Source organism: Anomaloglossus baeobatrachus, chromosome 2, assembly GCF_048569485.1.
Source record: "Anomaloglossus baeobatrachus isolate aAnoBae1 chromosome 2, aAnoBae1.hap1, whole genome shotgun sequence".
NCBI classification, from domain to species: Eukaryota; Metazoa; Chordata; class Amphibia; order Anura; family Aromobatidae; genus Anomaloglossus; species Anomaloglossus baeobatrachus.
Genome location: NC_134354.1, coordinates 113,866,906 through 113,889,983, shown reverse-complemented (window position 1 = coordinate 113,889,983; position 23,078 = coordinate 113,866,906). Strand labels below are relative to the sequence as shown.

The 23,078-nt window shown below is 42.5% G+C and overlaps 1 protein-coding gene across 1 annotated transcript in view; it reads right to left on the bottom strand.

Annotated features, from left to right (window-relative positions):
* The window catches only part of PITPNM3 (PITPNM family member 3), a 729,687-nt gene that overhangs the window by 219,000 nt on the left and 487,609 nt on the right, over positions 1–23,078 (bottom strand). Inside the window, exon 5 of the mRNA XM_075333206.1 lies at positions 22,589–22,824. Coding sequence (XP_075189321.1) covers positions 22,589–22,824 — 236 coding nt within the window. The remainder of the gene's footprint in view (positions 1–22,588; positions 22,825–23,078) is intronic.

Here is a 23,078-nt window from a genome sequence, read left to right as displayed (position 1 = left end):
AGAGGATCAAGGATCAATTTCCCAGCATCAGTCACTGGACTAATCTCATTTTACGTAATTGAACTAGCTTCCCCATAATGTCCTGGAGGTATTGTGACACCGTGCATTGGTCTACCTTGTACCATATTATCAAGCCTTGTACACTGATGGTCAGTACCTGGGTCTTCAGAGATCAGTGGAGCATAATTGGGCACAGAACTGGACAGCAAATTCAAAACTGGACAAAAAGACAGCAAATTCGAGTTTCAAAATATTTTCTTATTTTATTGCCTGTACCACTAATTATCAGTTTTCTGCTCATGGACATTGTACAAAGAAAATCAGTGGTGGGATGTGGTTGGGCTACATGGCTGAAGGTTATCTATTCCTCTAGTGATAAAAGGTTTTTCTTAGTGCGTGGTTTTTAAGACTGCTCTTGGGGTTATTTATGCCGATTCAGAAAATTACATTGCATAGACGGCATAAGCTCTCAAAGTGGCTGCACAAAGTATCCTTGCTATTCATGACTTTGGGATAGTAGAGCCAAACATGATCATTGGCAAGAAAAGATTGACCTCTTGGGGAATATATGGTGGTTGGAGGGCAAAGTGTAATCAATGAATCTCTGGTAGCACGAGATAGTATGATACTGCCTCCAATAAATATAAAGCTAGGAATAATGAAACCATTGGTAAAAGAGTGGAAAAAAGTTAGTTCGTGTATTGAATACATTGTGCATAAGATACCTGGACTCACCATGGAGAAATTGAAAGCAGGAATTTTCAATGGTCCTCTCCTCACATAACTTATAAATGATTTATTGCATCAATGATTAAAATCGAACCATGTACCTCGTCTTCATGTTTTCTTGCTGCGAAGCACTTTGTTGGCAAGAGAAAGGCAGACAACAACTCCCAATTAATAGAGTACATGCTCTTTATTTCAATAGGCTTCACTGTAACATGAGAAACCCGCTAATCTTATGATTATCTTTCTGCGTAACTAGGCTGCTGATCTCTTGTGTTGCACCAAGGTTTATCATTCTCGGACGTCCTGTGTAAACATTACTCGCTTTTCCGCAAACTGTGGCAGTCTATGTGAGCTGAGTAATCTATTATAGATCACTCAATGTGCATCTTTTACTTTGGTCTGCCTTTTCTAAAGAACAGTGTTGACTTAAAGAGGGTATCCACTACCCTGACTCATTTCATTTTTTATTCTTCAGTCATGCTATGATGTGCCACTAAATGCATCCATAAAAATATAAAACTATTTATTATGCAGATAGCAATACTTGGTGTCTGACAGCTGCAGCTCTGATGTTTACATCCATCACTTCCGCTCCCAGGCATACTGTGTTCTACATTACTACAAGTGCCATCATACATTGCAGTAGCGTGTGTGCACTTAGCCCGCCTCCTCCATTCATCACCTAGCACTGCTGAAGATATTGGGAGATACCAAGTATCTGAGTGGCCCAGGGTAGGTAGCAGCCCATCTGGCAATTACAGAAGGCCTGTACAGCCCTCTAACTGTCCATGTAAGTGAGTGAATTACCTAAACCCTTTCCTTTTGAAATGTGGATTGCAGCACTTCACTAGCAAAGGTGTCTGCCCCTACTATTTCTGCTGAATGAAACTGTCAGCTTTAATTGTGTATGGCAGACTTATTGTGTCTTCAGGAGGCATGTTCAGTCAAGCTGTCACTCACTCCAAAATTTGTACACTCACCATCAGGAGGCTAGTAACAACCTCCTTTCATTTGGTTTGATTTCTCTGCCAGAAAAAGAAGTATCAGAGGAGAAAGAAGCATCTGCATAACAATCCAATACTATGCGATCCCTGCTGAGATGTGCTCATATAAGCTATACATCCAATACAAGTATAGTACAAACGGTATTGTTTTGAAAAGCTATGATATATGGCAAGGGGGTGAAATAGTAGAGGAAAACCCCTTTAAATGAAGGGCATGGTGAAAGATTTCACGATGACTTAAAAACAATGGAAGTCAGATACGAAGGAAGATAGGATGAACACATGATGGCAGACTGATGTTGGAATCTTATGCGTCCTGTCGGAAGTCATATATAAAGAGTTTCTTGTGCGACTAATAACTGCACAATTTGTACCATGAATCTGAGCTTGTGGTATGAAATAAGTAGATTTTCATGTAGTATACTTTTCTTTTCATTTTTAATGTTCCCGTCATCCTTAAAAGAGATTATTAATTTAAACATTACATTCATTAAAGTATCCTGACTTTTTATGGGTAAGCAGAGTGAAGAGTCATATCAGAGAAAATCTAGCCAGAAATATGGCTAACATTTGAGGTGTAAAGTTGTGTGTTAGCCAGTGTAATCTCCTGCTGATAAAACCGTGATTTTATAAAAAAAAAAAGTAAATAGCCCAGTAAGTCACACATCACTGGAATCAGGGTCTCTGTCTCTACATTATGCTGCTTTTAGATTAGGTAGAAAAATTCACTTTAACCCCTTCACGACCATGGGCATACTGGTACATCCTAAACTATGTCAGTTGAATCACCGCAGGATGCTGGGGTGAGCAGGTGGTGATCCCTGCACATGTCTGCTGATTTCATCAGCAGACATGCAGCTAACAGGAGCGGGTGGATCGCAGATCCACCCGTGCCTGTTAATCCTTTAGGTCAAAATGTTACAGCACAATTTAATTAACCGCGGCTGAAGGTCCAAGGAATCACAGACAGGAAGAAGAAGACCCAGTGTACAGTCCAGCCCCTGTTTGCCAAAATCTAATTAGCTAAAAGCTTCAAATGGTGATTAAAAAAGAACAGCAAAGTTGATTAAGGTATCAATTTAATCAGTATTAGAGCACAATTACTGCCATGCCTTCCCTTTACCTTACAAAATAGTGCTGAGAGGTTCTCTTTAATGTTCCAGTGTACCAAGATATTTAGACAATTGTAGCTTCTTACTCTGTGGGATCAGTTTGGGGAATGTCATTTGCTGTTGCTCTTGATTGTGCCCAGTGGACAAAGCAAGGTCCATAAAGGCAAGGCTGGGTGAGTTTGGTGGGAAAAACTTGAATGGCAGCAAAGAGCCCTGACCTCAACTCCATACAACACCTTTTATAAGAACTAGAAAAGAGAACGAGAACTATACTCTCTTCTCTATTAGTATTTTACCTCACAATTGTTCTTTTTAAAGACAGCAAAAATTCTCATAGACACTCCAAAGAAATTTTTATAGAGAGGCTTCTCAAAAGAGTAGAAACTGGACCCAACTCTACAATAATGTCTATGGATTTTGAATGGAATGTTATAAAAGCTCCTGTAGGTGGAATGGAATGTGTAGATGTCCCAATACTTATATACAGTATATACTTACACATACAGTTGGATTCAGATATATTTGAACAGTAACATAAGTTCTGGCATTTTAGCTGTTTACTGAAACATGTTCAAAATACAGTTATATAATTAATATGGGCTTAATGTGCAGACTCTCAAGTTTCATTTGGGAACTTAATCGGAGTAAGGGTTCAGGAATTACACCTTTTTAGTTAATATGTAGCTGACTCTTTTTCACGGGGCCAAAAGTAATTGTACAATTATCTCAAAAGCTCTTTCATGGGCTATTCCCTCATTAAGCCATCATCAGCTAAGGAGGTAATGGTCTGGGGAGAACTCCAGATATGGCAATTGCATTTGAAAGTTGTTGCTGTTAAGTCACAAGTGGCCAAAGGAGCTCTCAATGGAAGAGAAACAGACCCTCACTAGGCTGAAAAAAAAAAGAAATCCATCAGAGATAGCAGAAATGTTACACATGGCCAAATCAACAATTTGGTAAATTCTGCAAAAAAAACAAAAACAAAACTGAGTGTGCAAACAGGCCTGGGCGTCTATGGAATACAACAGTGGTGGTGCCTGATCACGGAATCCTTTCTATGGTGAAGAAAAATTCCATCACAACATCCACCCAAGTGAAGAGCACTCTCCAAGATGTAGGTGTTTTAGTATTTACACTGACGAGTAAAAGAGTAATAATTAGGGATGATCAAATACCTCAAATATTCAGCTTTGCGAATATTTGCCAAATAGGTCGCCGCTATTTGACTATTTGCGAATATTCGATGTGCAATGTAAGTCTATGGGAAACCCAAATAACAACTATTCGGAACTATTCGGGCTTCCCATAGACTTACATTGCGCATCGAATATTCGCATAGCGGTGACCTATTCATTGGATATTCGCGAAGCCGAATATTTGAGGTATTCGAACATCCCTAGTAATAATGTTTTGATCTTTGTTTGGATCACCATCCACTACAGCTTTTAATGTGAGACTACCATCATGTTATAGATAATTATCTTGGCTATGTCATACATAAATTTGACTTGCAGTTATTTAGCATATGATTAGCATATGATTAGTTATGCAGATTCTTGTCATGTCAATTCAATCCATGGTTACTGGTCAAGTATCCAATGTCATTGGCCATGAAACAACCCCATATCATTAAACTTGATATCACCTTCAATTTATTGATTTGTTAGCCCCATTTTCCCTTGTTTCTTCCATACACATTTGCACCCATTAAAGTCTAGCCTATTGACTTTTATCTTATTGCTCCAAATCACCCTCTAGAAATCTTTAACTGCCCACTTTTCAAAGTTTATTGCAAACTCAAGCCAACACTTCTGAAGATGATATTGAATTGAGGCTTCTTCACCTTTTTCAGGCCACCATTTCAGACTTGTGTAATGTGCATCACAAGGTGCTTGCACGGACATCTGTGATTGCACTATTACAAAGCATAAGAGCCACCGCCACTGCCATGTTTGTCGCGCCAGAACTGATAGACCTTGTGATGAGCCGATTATCTGTAAAATGAAAGTAGTCTTACGCTCAAAGCTGTAGTGGATGGTGAGATATGGACCCTGAAATTGAAAAGTTCAAAAAATTGTTACCTATTTGCTCCTCAGTGTAAGTCTATCATAAAGAGAAGACTTCATGAGAGCATATACAGAGGGTTCACCACAAGGTGCAAACCATTAATGAGCCTTAAAAAAAGAAAGGCCAGATTAGACTTTGCCAAAAAACATCTAAAGAAACCACCCAGTTCTGGAAAAACATTCTTTGAATAGATGAAACAAAAATCAACCTGTACCAGAATGATGGGAAGAAGAAAGTAAGGAAAAGGCTTGGAACAGCTCATGATCCAAAGTATACCACATCCTCTGTAAACACATGGTAGAGGCAGTGTGGTGGCCAGGCATGTATGGCTCCCAATGGCCCTGGGTCACTAGTGTTTATTGATGTGACTGAAGACAGAAGCATCTGGATGAATTCTGAAGTGTACAGGGTGAGACTTTCTGCTCAGGTTCAACCAAATGCAGCAAGGTTGTTAGACGGTGCTTCACAGAACATATGGATAATGACCCAAAACATACTGCAAAAGCAAAGCAGGAATTGTTTAAGGCAAAGAAGTGAAATATTCTGCAATGGCCTAGTCAATCAACAGATAAACTAGAAAAAAGACCCAAAAACAATCAACAAATGAAGTCAGCTACTGTAAAGGCATCACAAAGGAGGAAATCCAGTAATTGATGACATCTATGGCTTCCAAACCTCAGGCAGTCATTGCCTGCAAAGGATTCTATATAAAGTTTTAAAAATGAACATTTTGATTATGGTAAATTTAATTTGTCCAGTAACCTTTGGGTCCCTAAAACAAGGAGGCTTTGTGGAAAAAAGTTTGCAATACCCAAATGTTTCCCGGGATATTTTTGTTCAATCCCTTTTAATTAAAACTGAAAATCAGCACTTCAATTACATCTCAGTAGTTTCATTTTAAATAAAAAATAGTGACCTACAGAGGCCAAATCACGAAGATTCGATCACTGTCCAAATATTTCTGGACCTAACTGTATATACCCACAGAAGAAATATAAGCAACAATTAAAATGTCATATTGTGGAGCACATATCCATTTTACAATGAGATCCAGGCCAGTTGAACAGACTAAAGCTACATAAATTATATTTGATATAAACCCTGTCCCCTTAAGTTAGGGGTTATCTGCTTTCACATATATGGAACATGCCTGGACTACAATGTATTACAGTTTGATTTGTAAAGATTTTTCCCTTTCTCTTTTATTACAGTTGAAGGTAATTTGCATTTTCTTATTGCTGGATGATAAGAGCTTCTCCTGCACCTGTGATGCCTCCACTTAGTGGGGGTTAGCTGTATCCTGCTAGAGCATCAGTTTTTGGCCAGGGCGATGTACACACTGCAGCCCAACTTGCTGTGAGTAATACTTGATTTTTGGAGGACATTATCCTCTTATTGTTGCTGTTTTTTTTATATTTAGTGTAGGGACCTACAGACATGAGGTCCCTTGACGAGGGTGTAGGCTTACGTTTTATGGCCATAAATACCAACAAAAACCTCATATTTTTTTGTTTGTACAGGATACAGCCAGGCCCCTTTCTGTTGGGCCTTGCATTGTAGAGTGTCTGTCCGTGCATGATATACAGTGGAGTACGGCTTGGCAGCCCGCCTGATCTAATAGAAGGGCGTTACCTAATAGGCTGCGGGTTTGTGACTGTGTCATCTGCATGTGAACAGCGCTCTATGCAAGCCACTTGTGTGCAGTTTTATCATCTAGCAGTCACCTCCCCTCCATTCCATGAAGGTGTGTGTGTGATCTGCTTCTCCTGCACCTGTGATGCCTCCACTTAGTGGGGGTTTAGCTGTATCCTGCTAGAGCATCAGTTTTTGGCCAGGGCGATGTACACACTGCAGCCCAACTTGCTGTGAGTAATACTTGATTTTTGGAGGACATTATCCTCTTATTGTTGCTTTTTTTATATTTAGTGTAGGGACCTACAGACATGAGGTCCCTTGACGAGGGTGTAGGCTTACGTTTTATGGCCATAAATACCAACAAAAACCTCATATTTTTTTGTTTGTACAGGATACAGCCAGGCCCCTTTCTGTTGGGCCTTGCATTGTAGAGTGTCTGTCCGTGCATGATATACAGTGGAGTACGGCTTGGCAGCCCGCCTGATCTAATAGAAGGGCGTTACCTAATAGGCTGCGGGTTTGTGACTGTGTCATCTGCATGTGAACAGCGCTCTATGCAAGCCACTTGTGTGCAGTTTTATCATCTAGCAGTCACCTCCCCTCCATTCCATGAAGGTGTGTGTGTGATCTGCTTCTCCTGCACCTGTGATGCCTCCACTTAGTGGGGGTTTAGCTGTATCCTGCTAGAGCATCAGTTTTTGGCCAGGGCGATGTACACACTGCAGCCCAACTTGCTGTGAGTAATACTTGATTTTTGGAGGACATTATCCTCTTATTGTTGCTTTTTTTATATTTAGTGTAGGGACCTACAGACATGAGGTCCCTTGACGAGGGTGTAGGCTTACGTTTTATGGCCATAAATACCAACAAAAACCTCATATTTTTTTGTTTGTACAGGATACAGCCAGGCCCCTTTCTGTTGGGCCTTGCATTGTAGAGTGTCTGTCCGTGCATGATATACAGTGGAGTACGGCTTGGCAGCCCGCCTGATCTAATAGAAGGGCGTTACCTAATAGGCTGCGGGTTTGTGACTGTGTCATCTGCATGTGAACAGCGCTCTATGCAAGCCACTTGTGTGCAGTTTTATCATCTAGCAGTCACCTCCCCTCCATTCCATGAAGGTGTGTGTGTGATCTGCTTCTCCTGCACCTGTGATGCCTCCACTTAGTGGGGGTTTAGCTGTATCCTGCTAGAGCATCAGTTTTTGGCCAGGGCGATGTACACACTGCAGCCCAACTTGCTGTGAGTAATACATGATAAGAGCTTTACCATTCTACAAGACGTAGCACCGATATCATGCGGAGGTTGTTTACTCTTGCACATATATCATTGTTATATCTCTGACTACTGATCCTTTGCTTAGAGAGGGTTAAAGTTCAAACACACAATAAAAAGAGCGGCAGTCGTTAGCCTTCTACGCTTTTTAATCCATCAGCGCTAAAATTAAACCTGCATATTTCATACTAATCATGGTTTTTGTATGCACTGTGTGGTTCCATTGTGGTCTACATGTACAGCAAAATGATAAGTTAAAACCTATTTGAAGAAATGACAATGAGGCCCATTTATTAGAAACAGTAACATTTGCATTCATATTCTGAAAGGCTGAAAACTCTAAGGTTTTTCTCACTTTGAAGCACAGCGTGTGATTAGGAAGCAAAATGGAAAGCAGGGCAGCTTTGTAATATTCAAAGGGGAACCGGGCTTTTTCGCTTACAGGAGCTGCTCTTAGCGCTGTGTGAAGTGCAAAAAGCTTTTGGACACTAGATACACAATGGAAACAAAACTGAATACAGATTTGTGGTCGATTTCTTTATGTTCTAACTAAAATCTGATATCTTTTATTTTCATATTTACGATGCTTGAAAATGGCTAAGGGCAATTCAATACTGTAACAATGTACATTCACTGCGATATCAACATCAATCAGAGAGCTCAGAAGTCCCAAAACAGAACTCCAGACGTCTTGCACAGTAAAAAGGTTTCTGAGCAATAGTATTACCATTCCCTCGGTTACAATGTGATTGCTAATGCCTATATAGTGATCCCTCACCTATTGCAGGAGTTACGTTCTAGGGTCCCCGCGAAGTAGCGGCACTATATTTATTTTATTATTTACCTGCATTTTTCGGATTATAAGACGCACTTTTGCTCCCAAAAATATGTGAGGAAAATGAGGGGTGCGTCTTATAAGCCGAATCTAGTTTACCGGGGGTGATGGAGAATGATGATAGGAGGCAGGAACAATGCATCACCCTGATCCATCACCACCCCTGCAAGCTGTGACCCCGCTTCACCACCGCTGATGCCCCCCCCGGTGCCCGCGATACAGTGAAGCCACAATAAGTTAACCGTAATATCGCGGGGGACGACTGTATAGTAAAATACATTGCAAGCTTTTAGGTAATGGGAAACAGAGTTGACAGAGAACTCAGACAAACTCTTTATAGACAGTGTATAGCACAGCAACAAAGTCAGACCCCAGAAATAATATTTCAATAAAAGACAAAGGACGAATTAGGGTGTCTATAAAAGAATGTTATGAGTAGTCATGAGCATATGTGCTTGATACTGCTCAATAATTGCCCATCGGGTTCTTGAGCACCATTCTTGAGTCCCCGCTCAGTATTTTTGAGTCTGTTAGACATCCAACCAACATGTGGGAATTGCCTGCCATACACAGTAATGCCGTAGTTATGTTGGCATTACTGTGAATGGCTGGCCATATCGCATCATTAGGTCTTATATAGGACCCAGTGATGCAAGGATCAGCACACTCTCTTCTGGAAGCAGTTCAGGGAGAGTGTTACGAACCGGCGCCGCCATAGCCGCAAGCAGCCTGCTGCGGTTCCTGTTGCGCCCAGGCACCGGCTGCCGTTCTTGGCCGTGCCTCGGGTCGTCCAGTTGGCTGTTCCTTCCACCACGTCTAAGTGTGGAGAGGCGGCTAGTGCGCATGCGTGCGCCGATTTACCCAAGCCAGAGTTGAAGCCGGGTGTTTTGCCTAGTGAGCATGCTCAGCCTGATTGTGTTATGTCTGAGACTAAGTCCTCAGTTCAGGCTACTGAGCATGCTTCCACAATTAACCCTAACAGCCTCTTTGCACAGGTACTTGGACTTCGTGCTGTGTCTAAGTGCTGGGATGTGCCTACTGAGCATGCTCAAACTGATAGTCTGCTTTCTGAGCCTGTTGCTCAGGCTACTGGGCATGCTCAGGCACTTAGTGCACCAGAGGCTAGGTCCGGTAAGGACCTCACTGAGCATGTCCGTGAGGTGGCAGGCCCTAATAGGGCAGAGGGTGTCAGGTGTCCTGATGACGTGGCAACTCCGGACTGGCTCGCAGAGGCCCGCCCCTATGATCTGGCACCTCAGTATTGGTCGTCAGATGATGACTGCTGAAGTGTTTGGGGCGTGGCTGCCATGAGGTCATCAATGACGTGGCGGTTCCGGATAGGTTGCATGTGACGTCACTGATGACATGGCACTCTGCTATTGGACCTTGGTGGTTCCACCCTGGGTTTGGGGCGGACCCAGGTTATAAAAGGGGCTGGAGACAACATGGAGGTGTGCAGTCTTCACATTTGCTCAGTCAGAGCACACCTCCATGTTAGAGCCTCATTGCGGCATAAGCCTATGTTGGGAAGCGGTAGGTAGGGTTAGGCGAACGGTGCCTGTCACGCCAAGATTCGTGGCTCGGCACATCAGGGTCAGGCGCCGTGCTTCCCTCCTGCCGTTCCAGTCTTGCTATAGCAGCCCAGTGGCGTTAACTGGGTTGCGGCTGCTGTGCTTCCTGTCCGATTGTGCCCCCTACGCACACGGACAACGCACCTGCTGCGCCACCTGTCCGATTGTGCCCCCTACGCACACGGACAACGCACCTGCTGTGCCACCTGTCCGATTGTGCCCCCTACGCACACGGACAACGCACCTGCTGCGCCACCTGTCCGGTTGTGCCCCCTACGCGCACGGACAGTGTACCCCAGGACCCCTGTGGAGTTAACAGGGTGTTCCTTATCCTCCTCGGCTTCCCGGTCAACGCTACTGGTGTACCCATCTGGCCTGACGTGTCCTACACACACGTGGCCAGTCGAGAGGTGGCCAGAAACGCTAATCGGAGGACCGCTCGGCCTGACGTGTCCTACACACGTGGCCGACAGGGTGCTTTCGTGGCGGTCTTCCAGTCAACACTACCTGGTTACCACCCGGCCTGACGTGTTTCCTGCACACGTGGTTGGTGTAGCGCTAGGTACACCAAAACGCTAATCGGGTTGTCGTCCGGTCTGACGTGTCCCAACACACGTGACCGGTTCCCAGAGTTCCTGGGTTATCTCAGAGCCATCCAGCTCAATAGTCTCCGCCTAACCCTCAGATGCCAGCAGCTCCTTTGTCATCTGGAGCACGGTGGGCCCCGACTGGCGAATAGGATATATACCCCCTGGTCCTAATCTGCCGGTCCCCCCGTAACAGTAAGACTGCGCCAGGGTCTGGCTGGCATGGCGGAGATGGAGCAGCTGCGTCAGTTCATGCTGCAGCTTGATGCCAGAGTGAGGTCTCTGGAGAAGTCTGCTCTTGCTGCTGATATGGATGATGTGGTGGCTCAAGTGGCTGCAATGGTGTCAGTCACCAAGCCTACTCCAACCCTCCCTCACCTCTCGCTGCCCAACAAGTTTACGGGGAACAGCAAGGCATGTAGGGGATTCGTGAACCAGTGCTCAGTCCATCTAGAGCTGTTGGCTGCACGGTTTCCTACAGAGAGGTCGAAGGTGGGGTTTATCATCTCCTTGCTCTCTGATAGAGCATGGGAGTGGGCTACACCATTGTGGGAGAGGAATGACCCCGTAGTACAGGACTCTAAGGAGTTTTTGGAGTCCTTGCGACAAGTGTTCCTGGGGCCTCAGGTCACTCACGACTCGGCCCTACAGCTACTGACTTTGGAGCAGGGGCGTACCTCCTCAAGTCAATATGCTGTGAGTTTCCGGACACTTGCTGCAGAACTGGGGTGGTCAGAGAGGACTCTCATTCCACTGTTCTGGAGGGGATTAGCCTCGCACGTGAAGGACGCATTAGCGTCGCGTGAGGTACCAACTACCCTTGAGGGCCTCATGACTCTGGCTACCCGCATTGACCTGCGGACCTCCGAACGTCAGCTGGAGCGCAGGTCAGAGGGTCGTTCAGCCACTGTAGTGGTCTCTCCTACTGCACCTCCCTTAGAGGACATCTCTGTCCCTATGGACATCTCTAGGGTTGGTGTTGCTAGGTCTTCGAGTCGCAAGGGCATTTCCTGTTTCGCTTGTGGGCAGTATGGTCATTATGCCAACCGTTGCCCAAAGCGTCAGGATAAGCGACCACGATTGGTGACCATAGCTGGAAGTAGACTGGACTCTGCGTCATCCATTAGGGTGACGTTTCCCGCGTCCATTTCCTTTAAGGGGTCAACATGGTCCACAAGGGCAAGTGTGGACACAGGTGCTGGGGATAGTTTCATCTCCTCCTCTTTTGCCCGGCGGCATGCCATCCCGCTGGTGCAAATGCCAAGGCCAGTGAGAGTCCGTGTGGTGGATGGGTCCTTGTTGCCCAAGGTAATTCACCAGCGGACAGTGCCCATTACCCTTGCCATGTCATCTGGGCATAGGGAGACCATTTCATTTCTGGTTCTCCCTAAGGGTGCAGATGATATTCTGCTGGGTATTCCTTGGTTGAAGCGGCATTCCCCACATATCGACTGGTCGTCTGGGGTGATTACGCGGTGGAGCGAGTCTTGTAGCTCCCACTGCATGTCTCCATCTTCCGCCCGTCGCTCAGTGGTATCTGTGGCGACTATAGACCATTCGAGTGGGAGGGCCGCTAGAGGGGGGAGCCATCCAGCTCTATAGTCTCCGCCTAACCCTCAGGTGCCAGCAGCTCCATTGTCATCTGGAGCACGGTGGGCCCCGACTGGCGATTAGGATATATACCCCCTGGTCCTAATCTGCCGGTCCCCCCGTAACAGAGAGTTGATATAGAGGGAGGGCTTAGATTAGAAGTAGACCAAAGCAAAGTAATGTCTCAACTTCCTACATACTATACATTTCCACCCATTAGTGCCTTTCATGTAGCACTAAACATTGTTTAGTCTGGTTTAACTTTATAAAAAAATAAATAATTTTAAAAAACAGCGTGGGGTCCCCCCCTAATATTGATAACCAGCCAAGGTAAAGCAGTCAGCTGTGGGCTGATATCAGGCTGGGAAGGTCCATAGTTATTGGGCCCTTCCCAGCCAAAAACTACCATCCTGCAGCTGCCCCAGAAGTGGCGCACCGCATTAGATGTGCTAAATCTGGCATTTTGTCTTGGCTCTTCCCGATTGCTATGGTGCGTTGACAATCGGAGTAATGGTGTTTGGGGTTAATGTCATCTGTTTAGTGTCAGCTGGCATCAAGCCCTGATGTTAGTAATGGAGAGGCATCTATCAGACACCTCCATTACTAACCCTCCCTCAAGTCTAGCCCTGGTTCACCAATTTATTAAAAAAAAGCCATGCAGTTCCTAAGAAGTCCACTAAATTTGATGTAGTCCACCAATGGAGAAAGAAGGACAAGATACTGTCTCTATTTCACCAATTCATTATTAAAAATATAATTCCTGCAGCTGAGAGCAACTCTCCATAGGTCACTCCTGGTCAGGCTGTGCTCTGCTTCTGGGATACCTGGCGACTGTGATGAGCAGTGATGTTGGCAGTAATGTTACCACTCAACACTACCCTCGCCAGGTCACACAGAGGGCAGCGCAAGATCCATAATGTCTCATGACTGACATCAGTGACTCAGTAACGTCACCGCGTATCAGATTTACTGTGTTTTGCGCTGCTCTCTGTGTGATCCAGTGAGAGCGGTTACATTACTGACGTCATGAGTGCTTATCACAGTAGCCGGGTATCACAGAGTAAAGCCTGACTGGAATTGACGTACGAAGCGTTGTTCTCAGAACGAAGCTCCATAGGCAGTACTACAGAATCGGTAACCCTTGTGGAAATGCCATGGACTACTTTGGAGCTGCGGGGATTTTTTTTTAATAATAAATTGGTGAATGAGGGAGGTTATCCTGTCTTTTTTTGTCTCTTTTTATGTCTTTCAGGTTTCCATTTGTAGACTACGTCGGCTTTGGTGGGCTACTTTGGTTCTGCATGGCTTTTTTTTTTTTTTAAATTAATCAACCAGGGTGTTTTTAAAAAATGAAGTATTTGTGTGTGTTTCTTTCTTTTAACTTACTGGGTTAGTAATGGGGTGTGATAGACACCTCTCCATTACTAACCCCTAGGCTTCATGCCAGCTGACAATACACAGCTGACATTAACCCCATAAACCATTACACCGATTGCCAATGCATCAGGGCAATCGGGAAAAGCTGAGGTGAAGCACTAAAATTGGCACATCTAATGTAAAGTTCCACTACTGGGGTGGCTGTGGGCTGCTATTTTAGGCAGGATTTTAGGCTGGGAAGGTCCCAATAACCATGGACCTTCCCAGCCTGACAATATCAGCCTGCAGCTTTCTGCTTTACCTTTGTTGTTTATCAAAAATAGGGTGGAACCCACATAGTTTTTTCATTTATTTATTTAACCATAAAAAGCTTTCCAATAAGCTCCACAGGGTGCAATTTTATTATATACCTGGAGTTGTACAATTATATGTCTGTCTGTCTATCCAGTATATCTATATATCTGTCTCTGTCTATCCATAATATCTATCTCTATCTATTATCTATCTCTATCACATTCCTTAATGTCCAAAAACGTGGAAAAAATGCAGGTGAAAAAAACGAGCAAAAATGTGTTGAAAATGCAGTAAAGCGAGTGTTTTTGCTCCTACAGTTTTCCTGTCAAGAGATGCAGAAATATTGCAAAAATGTCTACATCCAAATATTCAACATGTGCACATACCCTAATACTCTGGCAACAATTTGGGAGTCAGACATGCATCCAGGCGTCTTTCCCCTGCTGTTCCCATTCCATTTGTGCTTTGTTTCCATCCATTTGAACAATTTTCCTGAACACTCAACCCTCTGACTAGGGTCTTCCATATAAATGATAGGTGTCCCATTGTCTTCCATTATATTCGGTAATCAAGTCGAACATGTCCGACCTGCTCAATTCGAATATGGATCACTCAAGCATATTAAGCATTTTAGTCCTCACTCATCACTATTTATGAGTTTTTAAGGATAACAATAAGTAAATCTTTTGTTTGTATAGGTATATCTATAAATCTGTTGCAAGATTGAATTTAAACAATGTTGAATCTAATCTAAAGAACATAGATCATCAAACTCTTCCAATGGACTAAGAGAGTTTCCTAGATTCCGCCATTCAGATTAAGGACATGTAGGATGCACTGAGTTAATGTTGGATGATAGGAACCTTGGTTCTGATTGATTAGCTCTTGTACTGTATAGAAATACTGTAGGGTATTACTTAAAGAATTGTTTGTAACCCTGAGGGATTTATTAAAATATGGTCACCTACCAGACTCTACGCACAAGGCTATTAATATAATTATACCCAAGAAGGGGAAAGGTTCTTGAATCTGAGGTCCTATGAGCCGACAATATTACTAAACACTGATGCAAAGCTGGTTCACAACTTTTAGTTGTCCCGATTGTCCAAAATCATATATTCTTTGATCCACAGGGAATAATTAGGCAAGAAATTATTATATAAAGAGAAGCATCTGTATCATTGAAAGTGGACGGCTAGATACAGGTAAAAAGTGTATTTTCCCGCTCTAGGCTTTTAAAAAAATAGACAAATTGAATATGGATATCTATAGGTTGTAGTAAGGAAAAAGCTTGAATTCAAAGAGAAGTATATAAAGTGAGAAAAATTACTGTATAAAAAATGTATGGGTCTTATATTAATTGGAAACAATAAGAGTCTCTTATTTTGACCGGGTTGCCTATCTTCTCCTCGAATGTTCATCAAATCATTAGAGCCTTTACCAGAAAAGCAAAAATCAGAAACAAAAAAAGAGTCAAGGGATTTACTTATAAAGACTAAGTGGAAAAATCTCGCTTTGTGCAGGTTGTGTCTTATTATATCTGAATGATACAGAAAAAATAAGCCATCAGGGCCATTGAGATTACAGATGAATTTGAAGCTTATTCAGGTTTTGGAATTAAATGGCAGCTTTCAATATAACTTCCCGTTATTTTGCGAGGGGAGTAATTATGTGAGAAAACTTTTGACTTTTTACCAGCTAGAAGCTTCAAACATTTACATATTATTACAGCGGACAAAAATTAAAACAATAAAATTACATTTTTATCACCGGCTGTCCAAACTATTCTTGTTATAATAATGCCCTAACCACAAAGTTATATGCTTTAACTACGGTAATTGCTCAATATGGATTAAAAGGAAGGTAGGGAAATATTTTAGGAAAGTATGAAACAAGTTTATATGGAAGAAAATAACTCCCTTTATTAAACAAAGATATTTGACAAAACCCTTTAAAGAAGCTGGAGTAGCAATAACTGAAATGGTGGTTTGTCATATGGCAATATAGTAAAGATACAGTAAGTATTTTGAGGAATTGTCAACTGCACTGAAAACAGTTATAGGAATAATCGAAAAAAAAAAAAAAATACAAGGTCAACTATCTACAAGTAAGAAGATGTTTAAATTTTGGGAATCATTTAAAGGGGTTTGAAATGCTTGCATACTGCCCAACATCTTAAAATGCCAGCTCAGTCTCTAAATGTGTCACAGCCGTCTCTCTGTTACTAGAGACTTGTGACAGGATCTGGGACTGAGTCTCTCTTTGCCATCTGAGACTCCTCACATTAAACAGATTCCCCTTTTCTTTGGTGCTGAAAGGGTTAATGAAAGTTTTGCTTTTCAGCAGCTTCTGTTTCCTGGCCTCAGGTGATTCCGATTGGTGACCACTCCCTTCCCCCATATATATGGTCACATCTCCCAGTAGAGGATGCTGGTCATTCTAAATCTAAATCCATTCTGTAGCTAGAAATTGAGTGGAAGGAGCTGCTGGAGCCCTTGTGGCAGTGAAGCGATGTAGGCTGCAGTCCTGGTGTCTGACTGCAGACGTGAAGCTGGGCTTTATCCTTTTGTTGTTTCCCGTCTGTCATACCTTCCCCTTCATGTTGTATTAGTGAAGCGGTGGAACTAGTGATCTTTACCTGCCAGCTCTCTAGCAAGGGTTACTACAGGGTCTTTCAGTGCTTCAAGTATCCTGCTCGGTGACAGGTGCGAAACTTGTATAGGGACTGGCTAGGAGGACTGGGTGCAGCTGCAGGTCAGTGCAGGAGGTGTTTCACCTTCCCCCCACCAGCACCAGGGCCCACCATTGTTATAGTGTCCCTGGTGTACCCCTTGTTTGTTGTTGTGAAACCCCTGCTTGTCGTGTGTCTCGCCATGCGCCGGACCTTTCCCAAGTCCGTGCAAGAAAATATGATTTTACAAAAATAGATAAATTCAGCTTATTGATATGGGCCTGGAAAGATCACAGCTTTCTCTATGAGGAGTCCACAGTCAAGGTTACAATAAATAAGGCTTTGTTGGAGCTAGGTATCTAGGACACCTATTCATCAAAGCCATTAAGCCAGAAATCTATTGTAAAACTCTCTGAAAAGTTGCAAAATGTTTGTGCATCATGGAGTTATGCAAAAATATTGTGATTTTTTTTTATGGTCTACCAAAATGGGTGGAATGGGGGAAGGACAAGGCGTGGTGATGCCGGCTTGTCAACTTTCATAGCCAATTGTGGTGTACAGTACCTTATGACACAAATCTTATTCTAATCCCTTAATTAACTAATTTTTGTGGTGAGAATCTTATTGAACCACCTCTTAATGAATCATACGTCTTTTCCCCCGCACGCTCATTTACCAAAACCAGTATGAACAACGCCACCTTAATTACTCAGGGCCTCAATCATAAAAAAAAAAAATGGATGAAAGCTACAGTGAACTGGGCACAGAATATTAGATGTCAGAGCAAATGCAAATTAAGGAAATTCCATAGCATGTGGGCTCAGTGGCCAGGTAAAGAAGGAGTAGGTAAGGGTTTTCATTTTGTTATATTTTGTTTATATAGAGGAAATGAAGGGAGGGGAAATCACTTTGCATTTCCTAGACACTCCATTTTTAGAACTGCCTGGGACTCACACAGGCTTTCTTACTGTAGAGTGGAGTAAGGTGGTAGATGAGGGGAGGCGATTAACTCTTGGTGCCCTGGCATTCTATGTAAAATACCTGGTCCTGGCTCGGTGTGTGGACTTTGGCCGTGTGGGCTGGGAACCCATATAGGGGGCATACTGCCGCTGGTGTTGGCTGACCAGGACCAGATGACAACTCACACGCACAAGGAGAACAAATGCTCATTTTAAACCTCAACTCTTTACTGGATAGTTCATTGTCATTCACAATTGCATTCCAGATAGCAGGCATATATCTTCAAGAACGTTACATTTTCACTTTGTATCAACAGATACATTTCAACTTCCCTTTGGGTTATGTTCGATCTTACTAAGTCCCAGTTCAACCCAGTTTAGCGTTACAGTGTACACTGTGACAGTCAACTTCCTTTCCTACAGTTCCATGTTTGATTTCCTCAGGGGTCCCATAATGACCGGAGTTACGCTTTGCACACATGGACTTCTAATGAAATACCACTAGGTTGGTTGACTTTGTCACTCGCTAGTTGAGATTAACCAGGTACCTTGACGGATAAGGGTCCTAGTCACTGTAGTCCTGCACCAGTAGAAGGAACCTGGTACCTTGAGGGTTTAAGGGGCCTGGATGTAAGGATTCTATTCTCTGGCTCCTATAGCTTGGAGCCCCTCCATCCAAGGGCAGGCCTCTAGTTACAATGCTGTTCACACCATGTGTCTCTCGTCTGTCTTAAGAATCCCGCTATCTTGCCTTCTGTCTCCTTTGCTCCACTGCCACAAACCAGCCACTGTATGCAACCTTCACGACCAACTGACTACGTCATATTCGCTCACTAGACTTTCACTAACTCTTTATAGAATTTACCGTCCTTTATCAGCTGACCCCTGCCAGGGTTGGCCAGTCCCAACACTTAGCTGTTTATGTCCCTTCGGTCTGTTGCTGGGAAGACTACAGTCAGGGCCAGAAATATTTGGACAGTGACACAAGTTTTGTTATTTTAGCTGTTTACAAAAAAATGTTCAGAAATAGAATTATATATATAATATGGGCTGAAAGTGCACACTCCCAGCTGCAATATGAGAGTTTTCACATCCAAATCGGAGAAAGGGTTTAGGAATCATAGCTCTGTAATGCATAGCCTCCTCTTTTTCAAGGGACCAAAAGTAATTGGACAAGGGACTCTAAGGGCTGCAATTAACTCTGAAGGCGTCTCCCTCGTTAACCTGTAATCAGTGAAGTAGTTAAAAGGTCTGGGGTTGATTACAGGTGTGTGGTTTTGCATTTGGAAGCTGTTGCTGTGACCAGACAATATGCGGTCTAAGGAACTCTCAATTGAGGTGAAGCAGAACATCCTGAGGCTGAAAAAAAAGAAAAAATCCATCAGAGAGATAGCAGACATGCTTGGAGTAGCAAAATCAACAGTCGGGTACATTCTGAGAAAAAAAGAATTGACTGGTGAGCTTGGGAACTCAAAAAAGCCTGGGCATCCCGGATGACAACAGTGGTGGATGATCGCCGCATACTTTCTTTGGTGAAGAAGAACCCGTTCACAACATCAACTGAAGTCCAGAACACTCTCAGTGAAGTAGGTGTATCTGTCTCTAAGTCAACAGTAAAGAGAAGACTCCATGAAAGTAAATACAAAGGGTTCACATCTAGATGCAAACCAATCATCAATTCCAAAAATAGACAGGCCAGAGTTAAATTTGCTGAAAAACACCTCATGAAGCCAGCTCAGTTCTGGAAAAGTATTCTATGGACAGATGAGACCAAGATCAACCTGTACCAGAATGATGGGAAGAAAAAAGTTTGGAGAAGAAAGGGAACGACACATGATCCAAGGCACACCACATCCTCTGTAAAACATGGTGGAGGCAACGTGATGGCATGGGCATGCATGGCTTTCAATGGCACTGGGTCACTTGTGTTTATTGATGACATAACAGCAGACAAGAGTAGCCGGATGAATTCTGAAGTGTACCGGGATATACTTTCAGCCCAGATTCAGCCAAATGCCGCAAAGTTGATCGGACGGCGCTTCATAGTACAGATGGACAATGACCCCAAGCATACAGCCAAAGCTACCCAGGAGTTCATGAGTGCAAAAAAGTGGAACATTCTGCAATGGCCAAGTCAATCACCAGATCTTAACCCAATTGAGCATGCATTTCACTTGCTCAAATCCAGACTTAAGACGGAAAGACCCACAAACAAGCAAGACCTGAAGGCTGCGGCTGTAAAGGCCTGGCAAAGCATTAAGAAGGAGGAAACCCAGCGTTTGGTGATGTCCATGGGTTCCAGACTTAAGGCAGTGATTGCCTCCAAAGGATTCGCAACAAAATATTGAAAATAAAAATATTTTGTTTGGGTTTGGTTTATTTGTCCAATTACTTTTGACCTCCTAAAATGTGGAGTGTTTGTAAAGAAATGTGTACAATTCCTACAATTTCTATCAGATATTTTTGTTCAAACCTTCAAATTAAATGTTACAATCTGCACTTGAATTCTGTTGTAGAGGTTTCATTTCAAATCCAATGTGGTGGCATGCAGAGCCCAACTCGCGAAAATTGTGTCATTGTCCAAATTTTTCTGGACCTAACTGTACATCAGGGTACTAAAAATTAGATTCTAAGCCATCTGGCCACTGGCTTAACGTATTCAGTGTACCTCACTAACAGATCCCTCTGAGGCATTGGCACATTCTGTCCTTCCTTGGACTCAGAACATTGTGCAAAAAGCTTACCAAACTTTTTCTGAGCTCTCCATCCCATCTTAAATGGCTATCTCAAAACATAGATGGTTTTAATTGAGTCTCCCCCAACTAGACCCTATCTAGTTTTTAACCCAAGCAAATTTAACAAAGACTATTTATTCTGCTGTATCTACATTCTAGTTGCCTGAAATTTGCCCCAAATATGCAACTTTAGTACATGGCTAGTTGCCCTCCCTCAGTTAGATGACATCATATAAATTAAAGCACAACATACTGTAGATAAGGTAGAAGAGCCAAACACAATGCCGAAAAAATGTAGAGAAAACTATAGCCACAGTATGTTCATCAGTCAAAATTAATTGCACATAATAAACATTATAGCAATAATACTGATAATAATGGAAAGTTTGGTTTAAAAACATAAATAAAAAATAGCATTCCCTCCCCTTCATCTTTTTTTTTCATACAGTGCTTTGCGAAAGTATTCGGCCCCCGTAACTTTTTTTAACCTTTTCCCACATTTCAGGCTTCAAACATAAAGGTAAAAATTTTAATGTTATGGTGAAGAATCAACAGCAAGTGGGACACAATTGTGAAGTTGATCGAAATGTAATGTTTATTTTAAACTTATTTAAAAAATAACTGAAAAGTGGGGTGTGCAATATTTTTCACCTCCTTTAACTTAATACTTTGTAGCGCCACCTTTTGCTGCAATTACAGCTGCAATCACTTGGGGTATGTGTCTATCAGTTTTGCACATCGAGAGACTGACATTCTTGCCAATTCTTCCTTTGCAAACAGCTGGAGCTGAGTGAGGTTGGATGGAGAGCGTTTGTAACCAGCAGTTTTCAGCTCTTACCACAGATTCTCGATTGGATTCAGGTCTGGACTTTGACTTGGCCATTCTAACACCTGGATACGTTTATTTATGAACCATTCCATTGTAGATTTTGCTTTATGTTTGGGATCATTGTCTTGTTGGAAGACAAATCTCTGTCCCAGTCTCAGGTCTTTTGCAGACTCCAACATTTTTTTTTCAATAATGGTCCTGTATTTGGCTCCATCCATCTTCCCATCAATTTTAACCATCTTTCCTGTCCCTGCTGAAGAAAAGCAGGCCCAAACCATGATGCTGCCACCACCATATTTGACAGTGGGGATGGTGTGTTCAGGGTGATGAGCTGTGTTGCTTTTACGCCAAACATATAATTTGGCATTGTGCCCAAATAGTTTGATTTTGGTTCCAGCTGACCAGAACACCTTCTTCCACATGTTTGATGTGTCTCCCAGGTGGCTTGTGGCAAACTTTAAATTACACTTTTTATGGTTATCTTTGAGAAATGGCTTTCTCCTTGCCACTCTTCCATTAAAGCTATTTTTGTGCAGTGTACACCTGACTGTTGTCCTATGGACAGACTCTCCCACCTCAGCTGTAGATCTCTGCAGCTTATCCAAAGTGATCATGGGCCTCTTGGCTGCATCTCTGATCAGTCTTCTCCTTGTCTGAGATGAAAGTTTGGATGGATGGCCGGGTCTTGGTAAATGTGCAGTGGTATGATACTCCTTCCATATTAATATAATCGCTTGCACCGTGTTCCTTGGGATGTTTAAAGTTTTGAAAATCTTTTTGTAACCAAATCCAGCTTTAAACTTCTCCACAACAATATCACGGACATGTCTGTTGTGTTCCTTGGTCTTCATGATGCTCTCTGTGCTTTAAACAGAACACTGAGACTATCACAGAGCAGGTACATTTATTCAAAGACTAGATTACACACAGGGGGCTTATATTTATCATCATCAGTCATTTAGGACAACATTGGATCATTCAGAGATCCTCAATGAACTTCTGGAGTGAGTTTGTTCCACTGAAAGTAAAGGGGCCGAATAATATTGCACGCCCCAATTTTCAGTTTTTTTATTTTTCAAAAAAGTTTAAAATAAGCAATCATTTTTTTCAACTTTACAATTGTGTCCCACTTGTTGTTGATTCTTCACCATAACATTAACATTTTTATCTTTATGTTTGAAGCCTGAAATGTGGGAAAAGGTTGAAAAATTCAAGGGAGCCGAATACTTTCGCAAGGCACTGTATACTTACATTCATGATGTTAATAAGATTATTAATATATGAGTCTAGATTATTAAAAGTAGATATAAATTCTTACTTGTAAACCAGTGAAAAAGCTTCAGAACATATTGCAGGACAAGGGACCAGTTTAACTAAGATGTGTCCAAGAGCTGCCGGAAAATGAGCTCTGGTCACTTTCTCGAATACTGAGCTGAAGGTGTTGACATCGGCCAATTTGCTGTTGATATCCCCTCCTCCAGTATCTAGTATACTGCCACCATGAAGGACAAGAGCAAGGACATGTGTCTTACAGCTGTTTTGTGAAACCGCATCCTAAAGGAGAAAATAAAAATGATGATATTAGTATCTTATTAACTGATCAATATATCATGTAAGGTATTGTTTTGGAGAGTCCGTATCCGATTATATAATATTCAATAGAAAAAAAAGTTCTAGTTAGAGGAACCCAAAGTAGCTTATTATGCCACTGGAGGTCATCGGGAACAGATATATAAATATACAAACACACACATATACTGTATATATAAATATATATATATATATATATATATCATTTTGTATTTAAT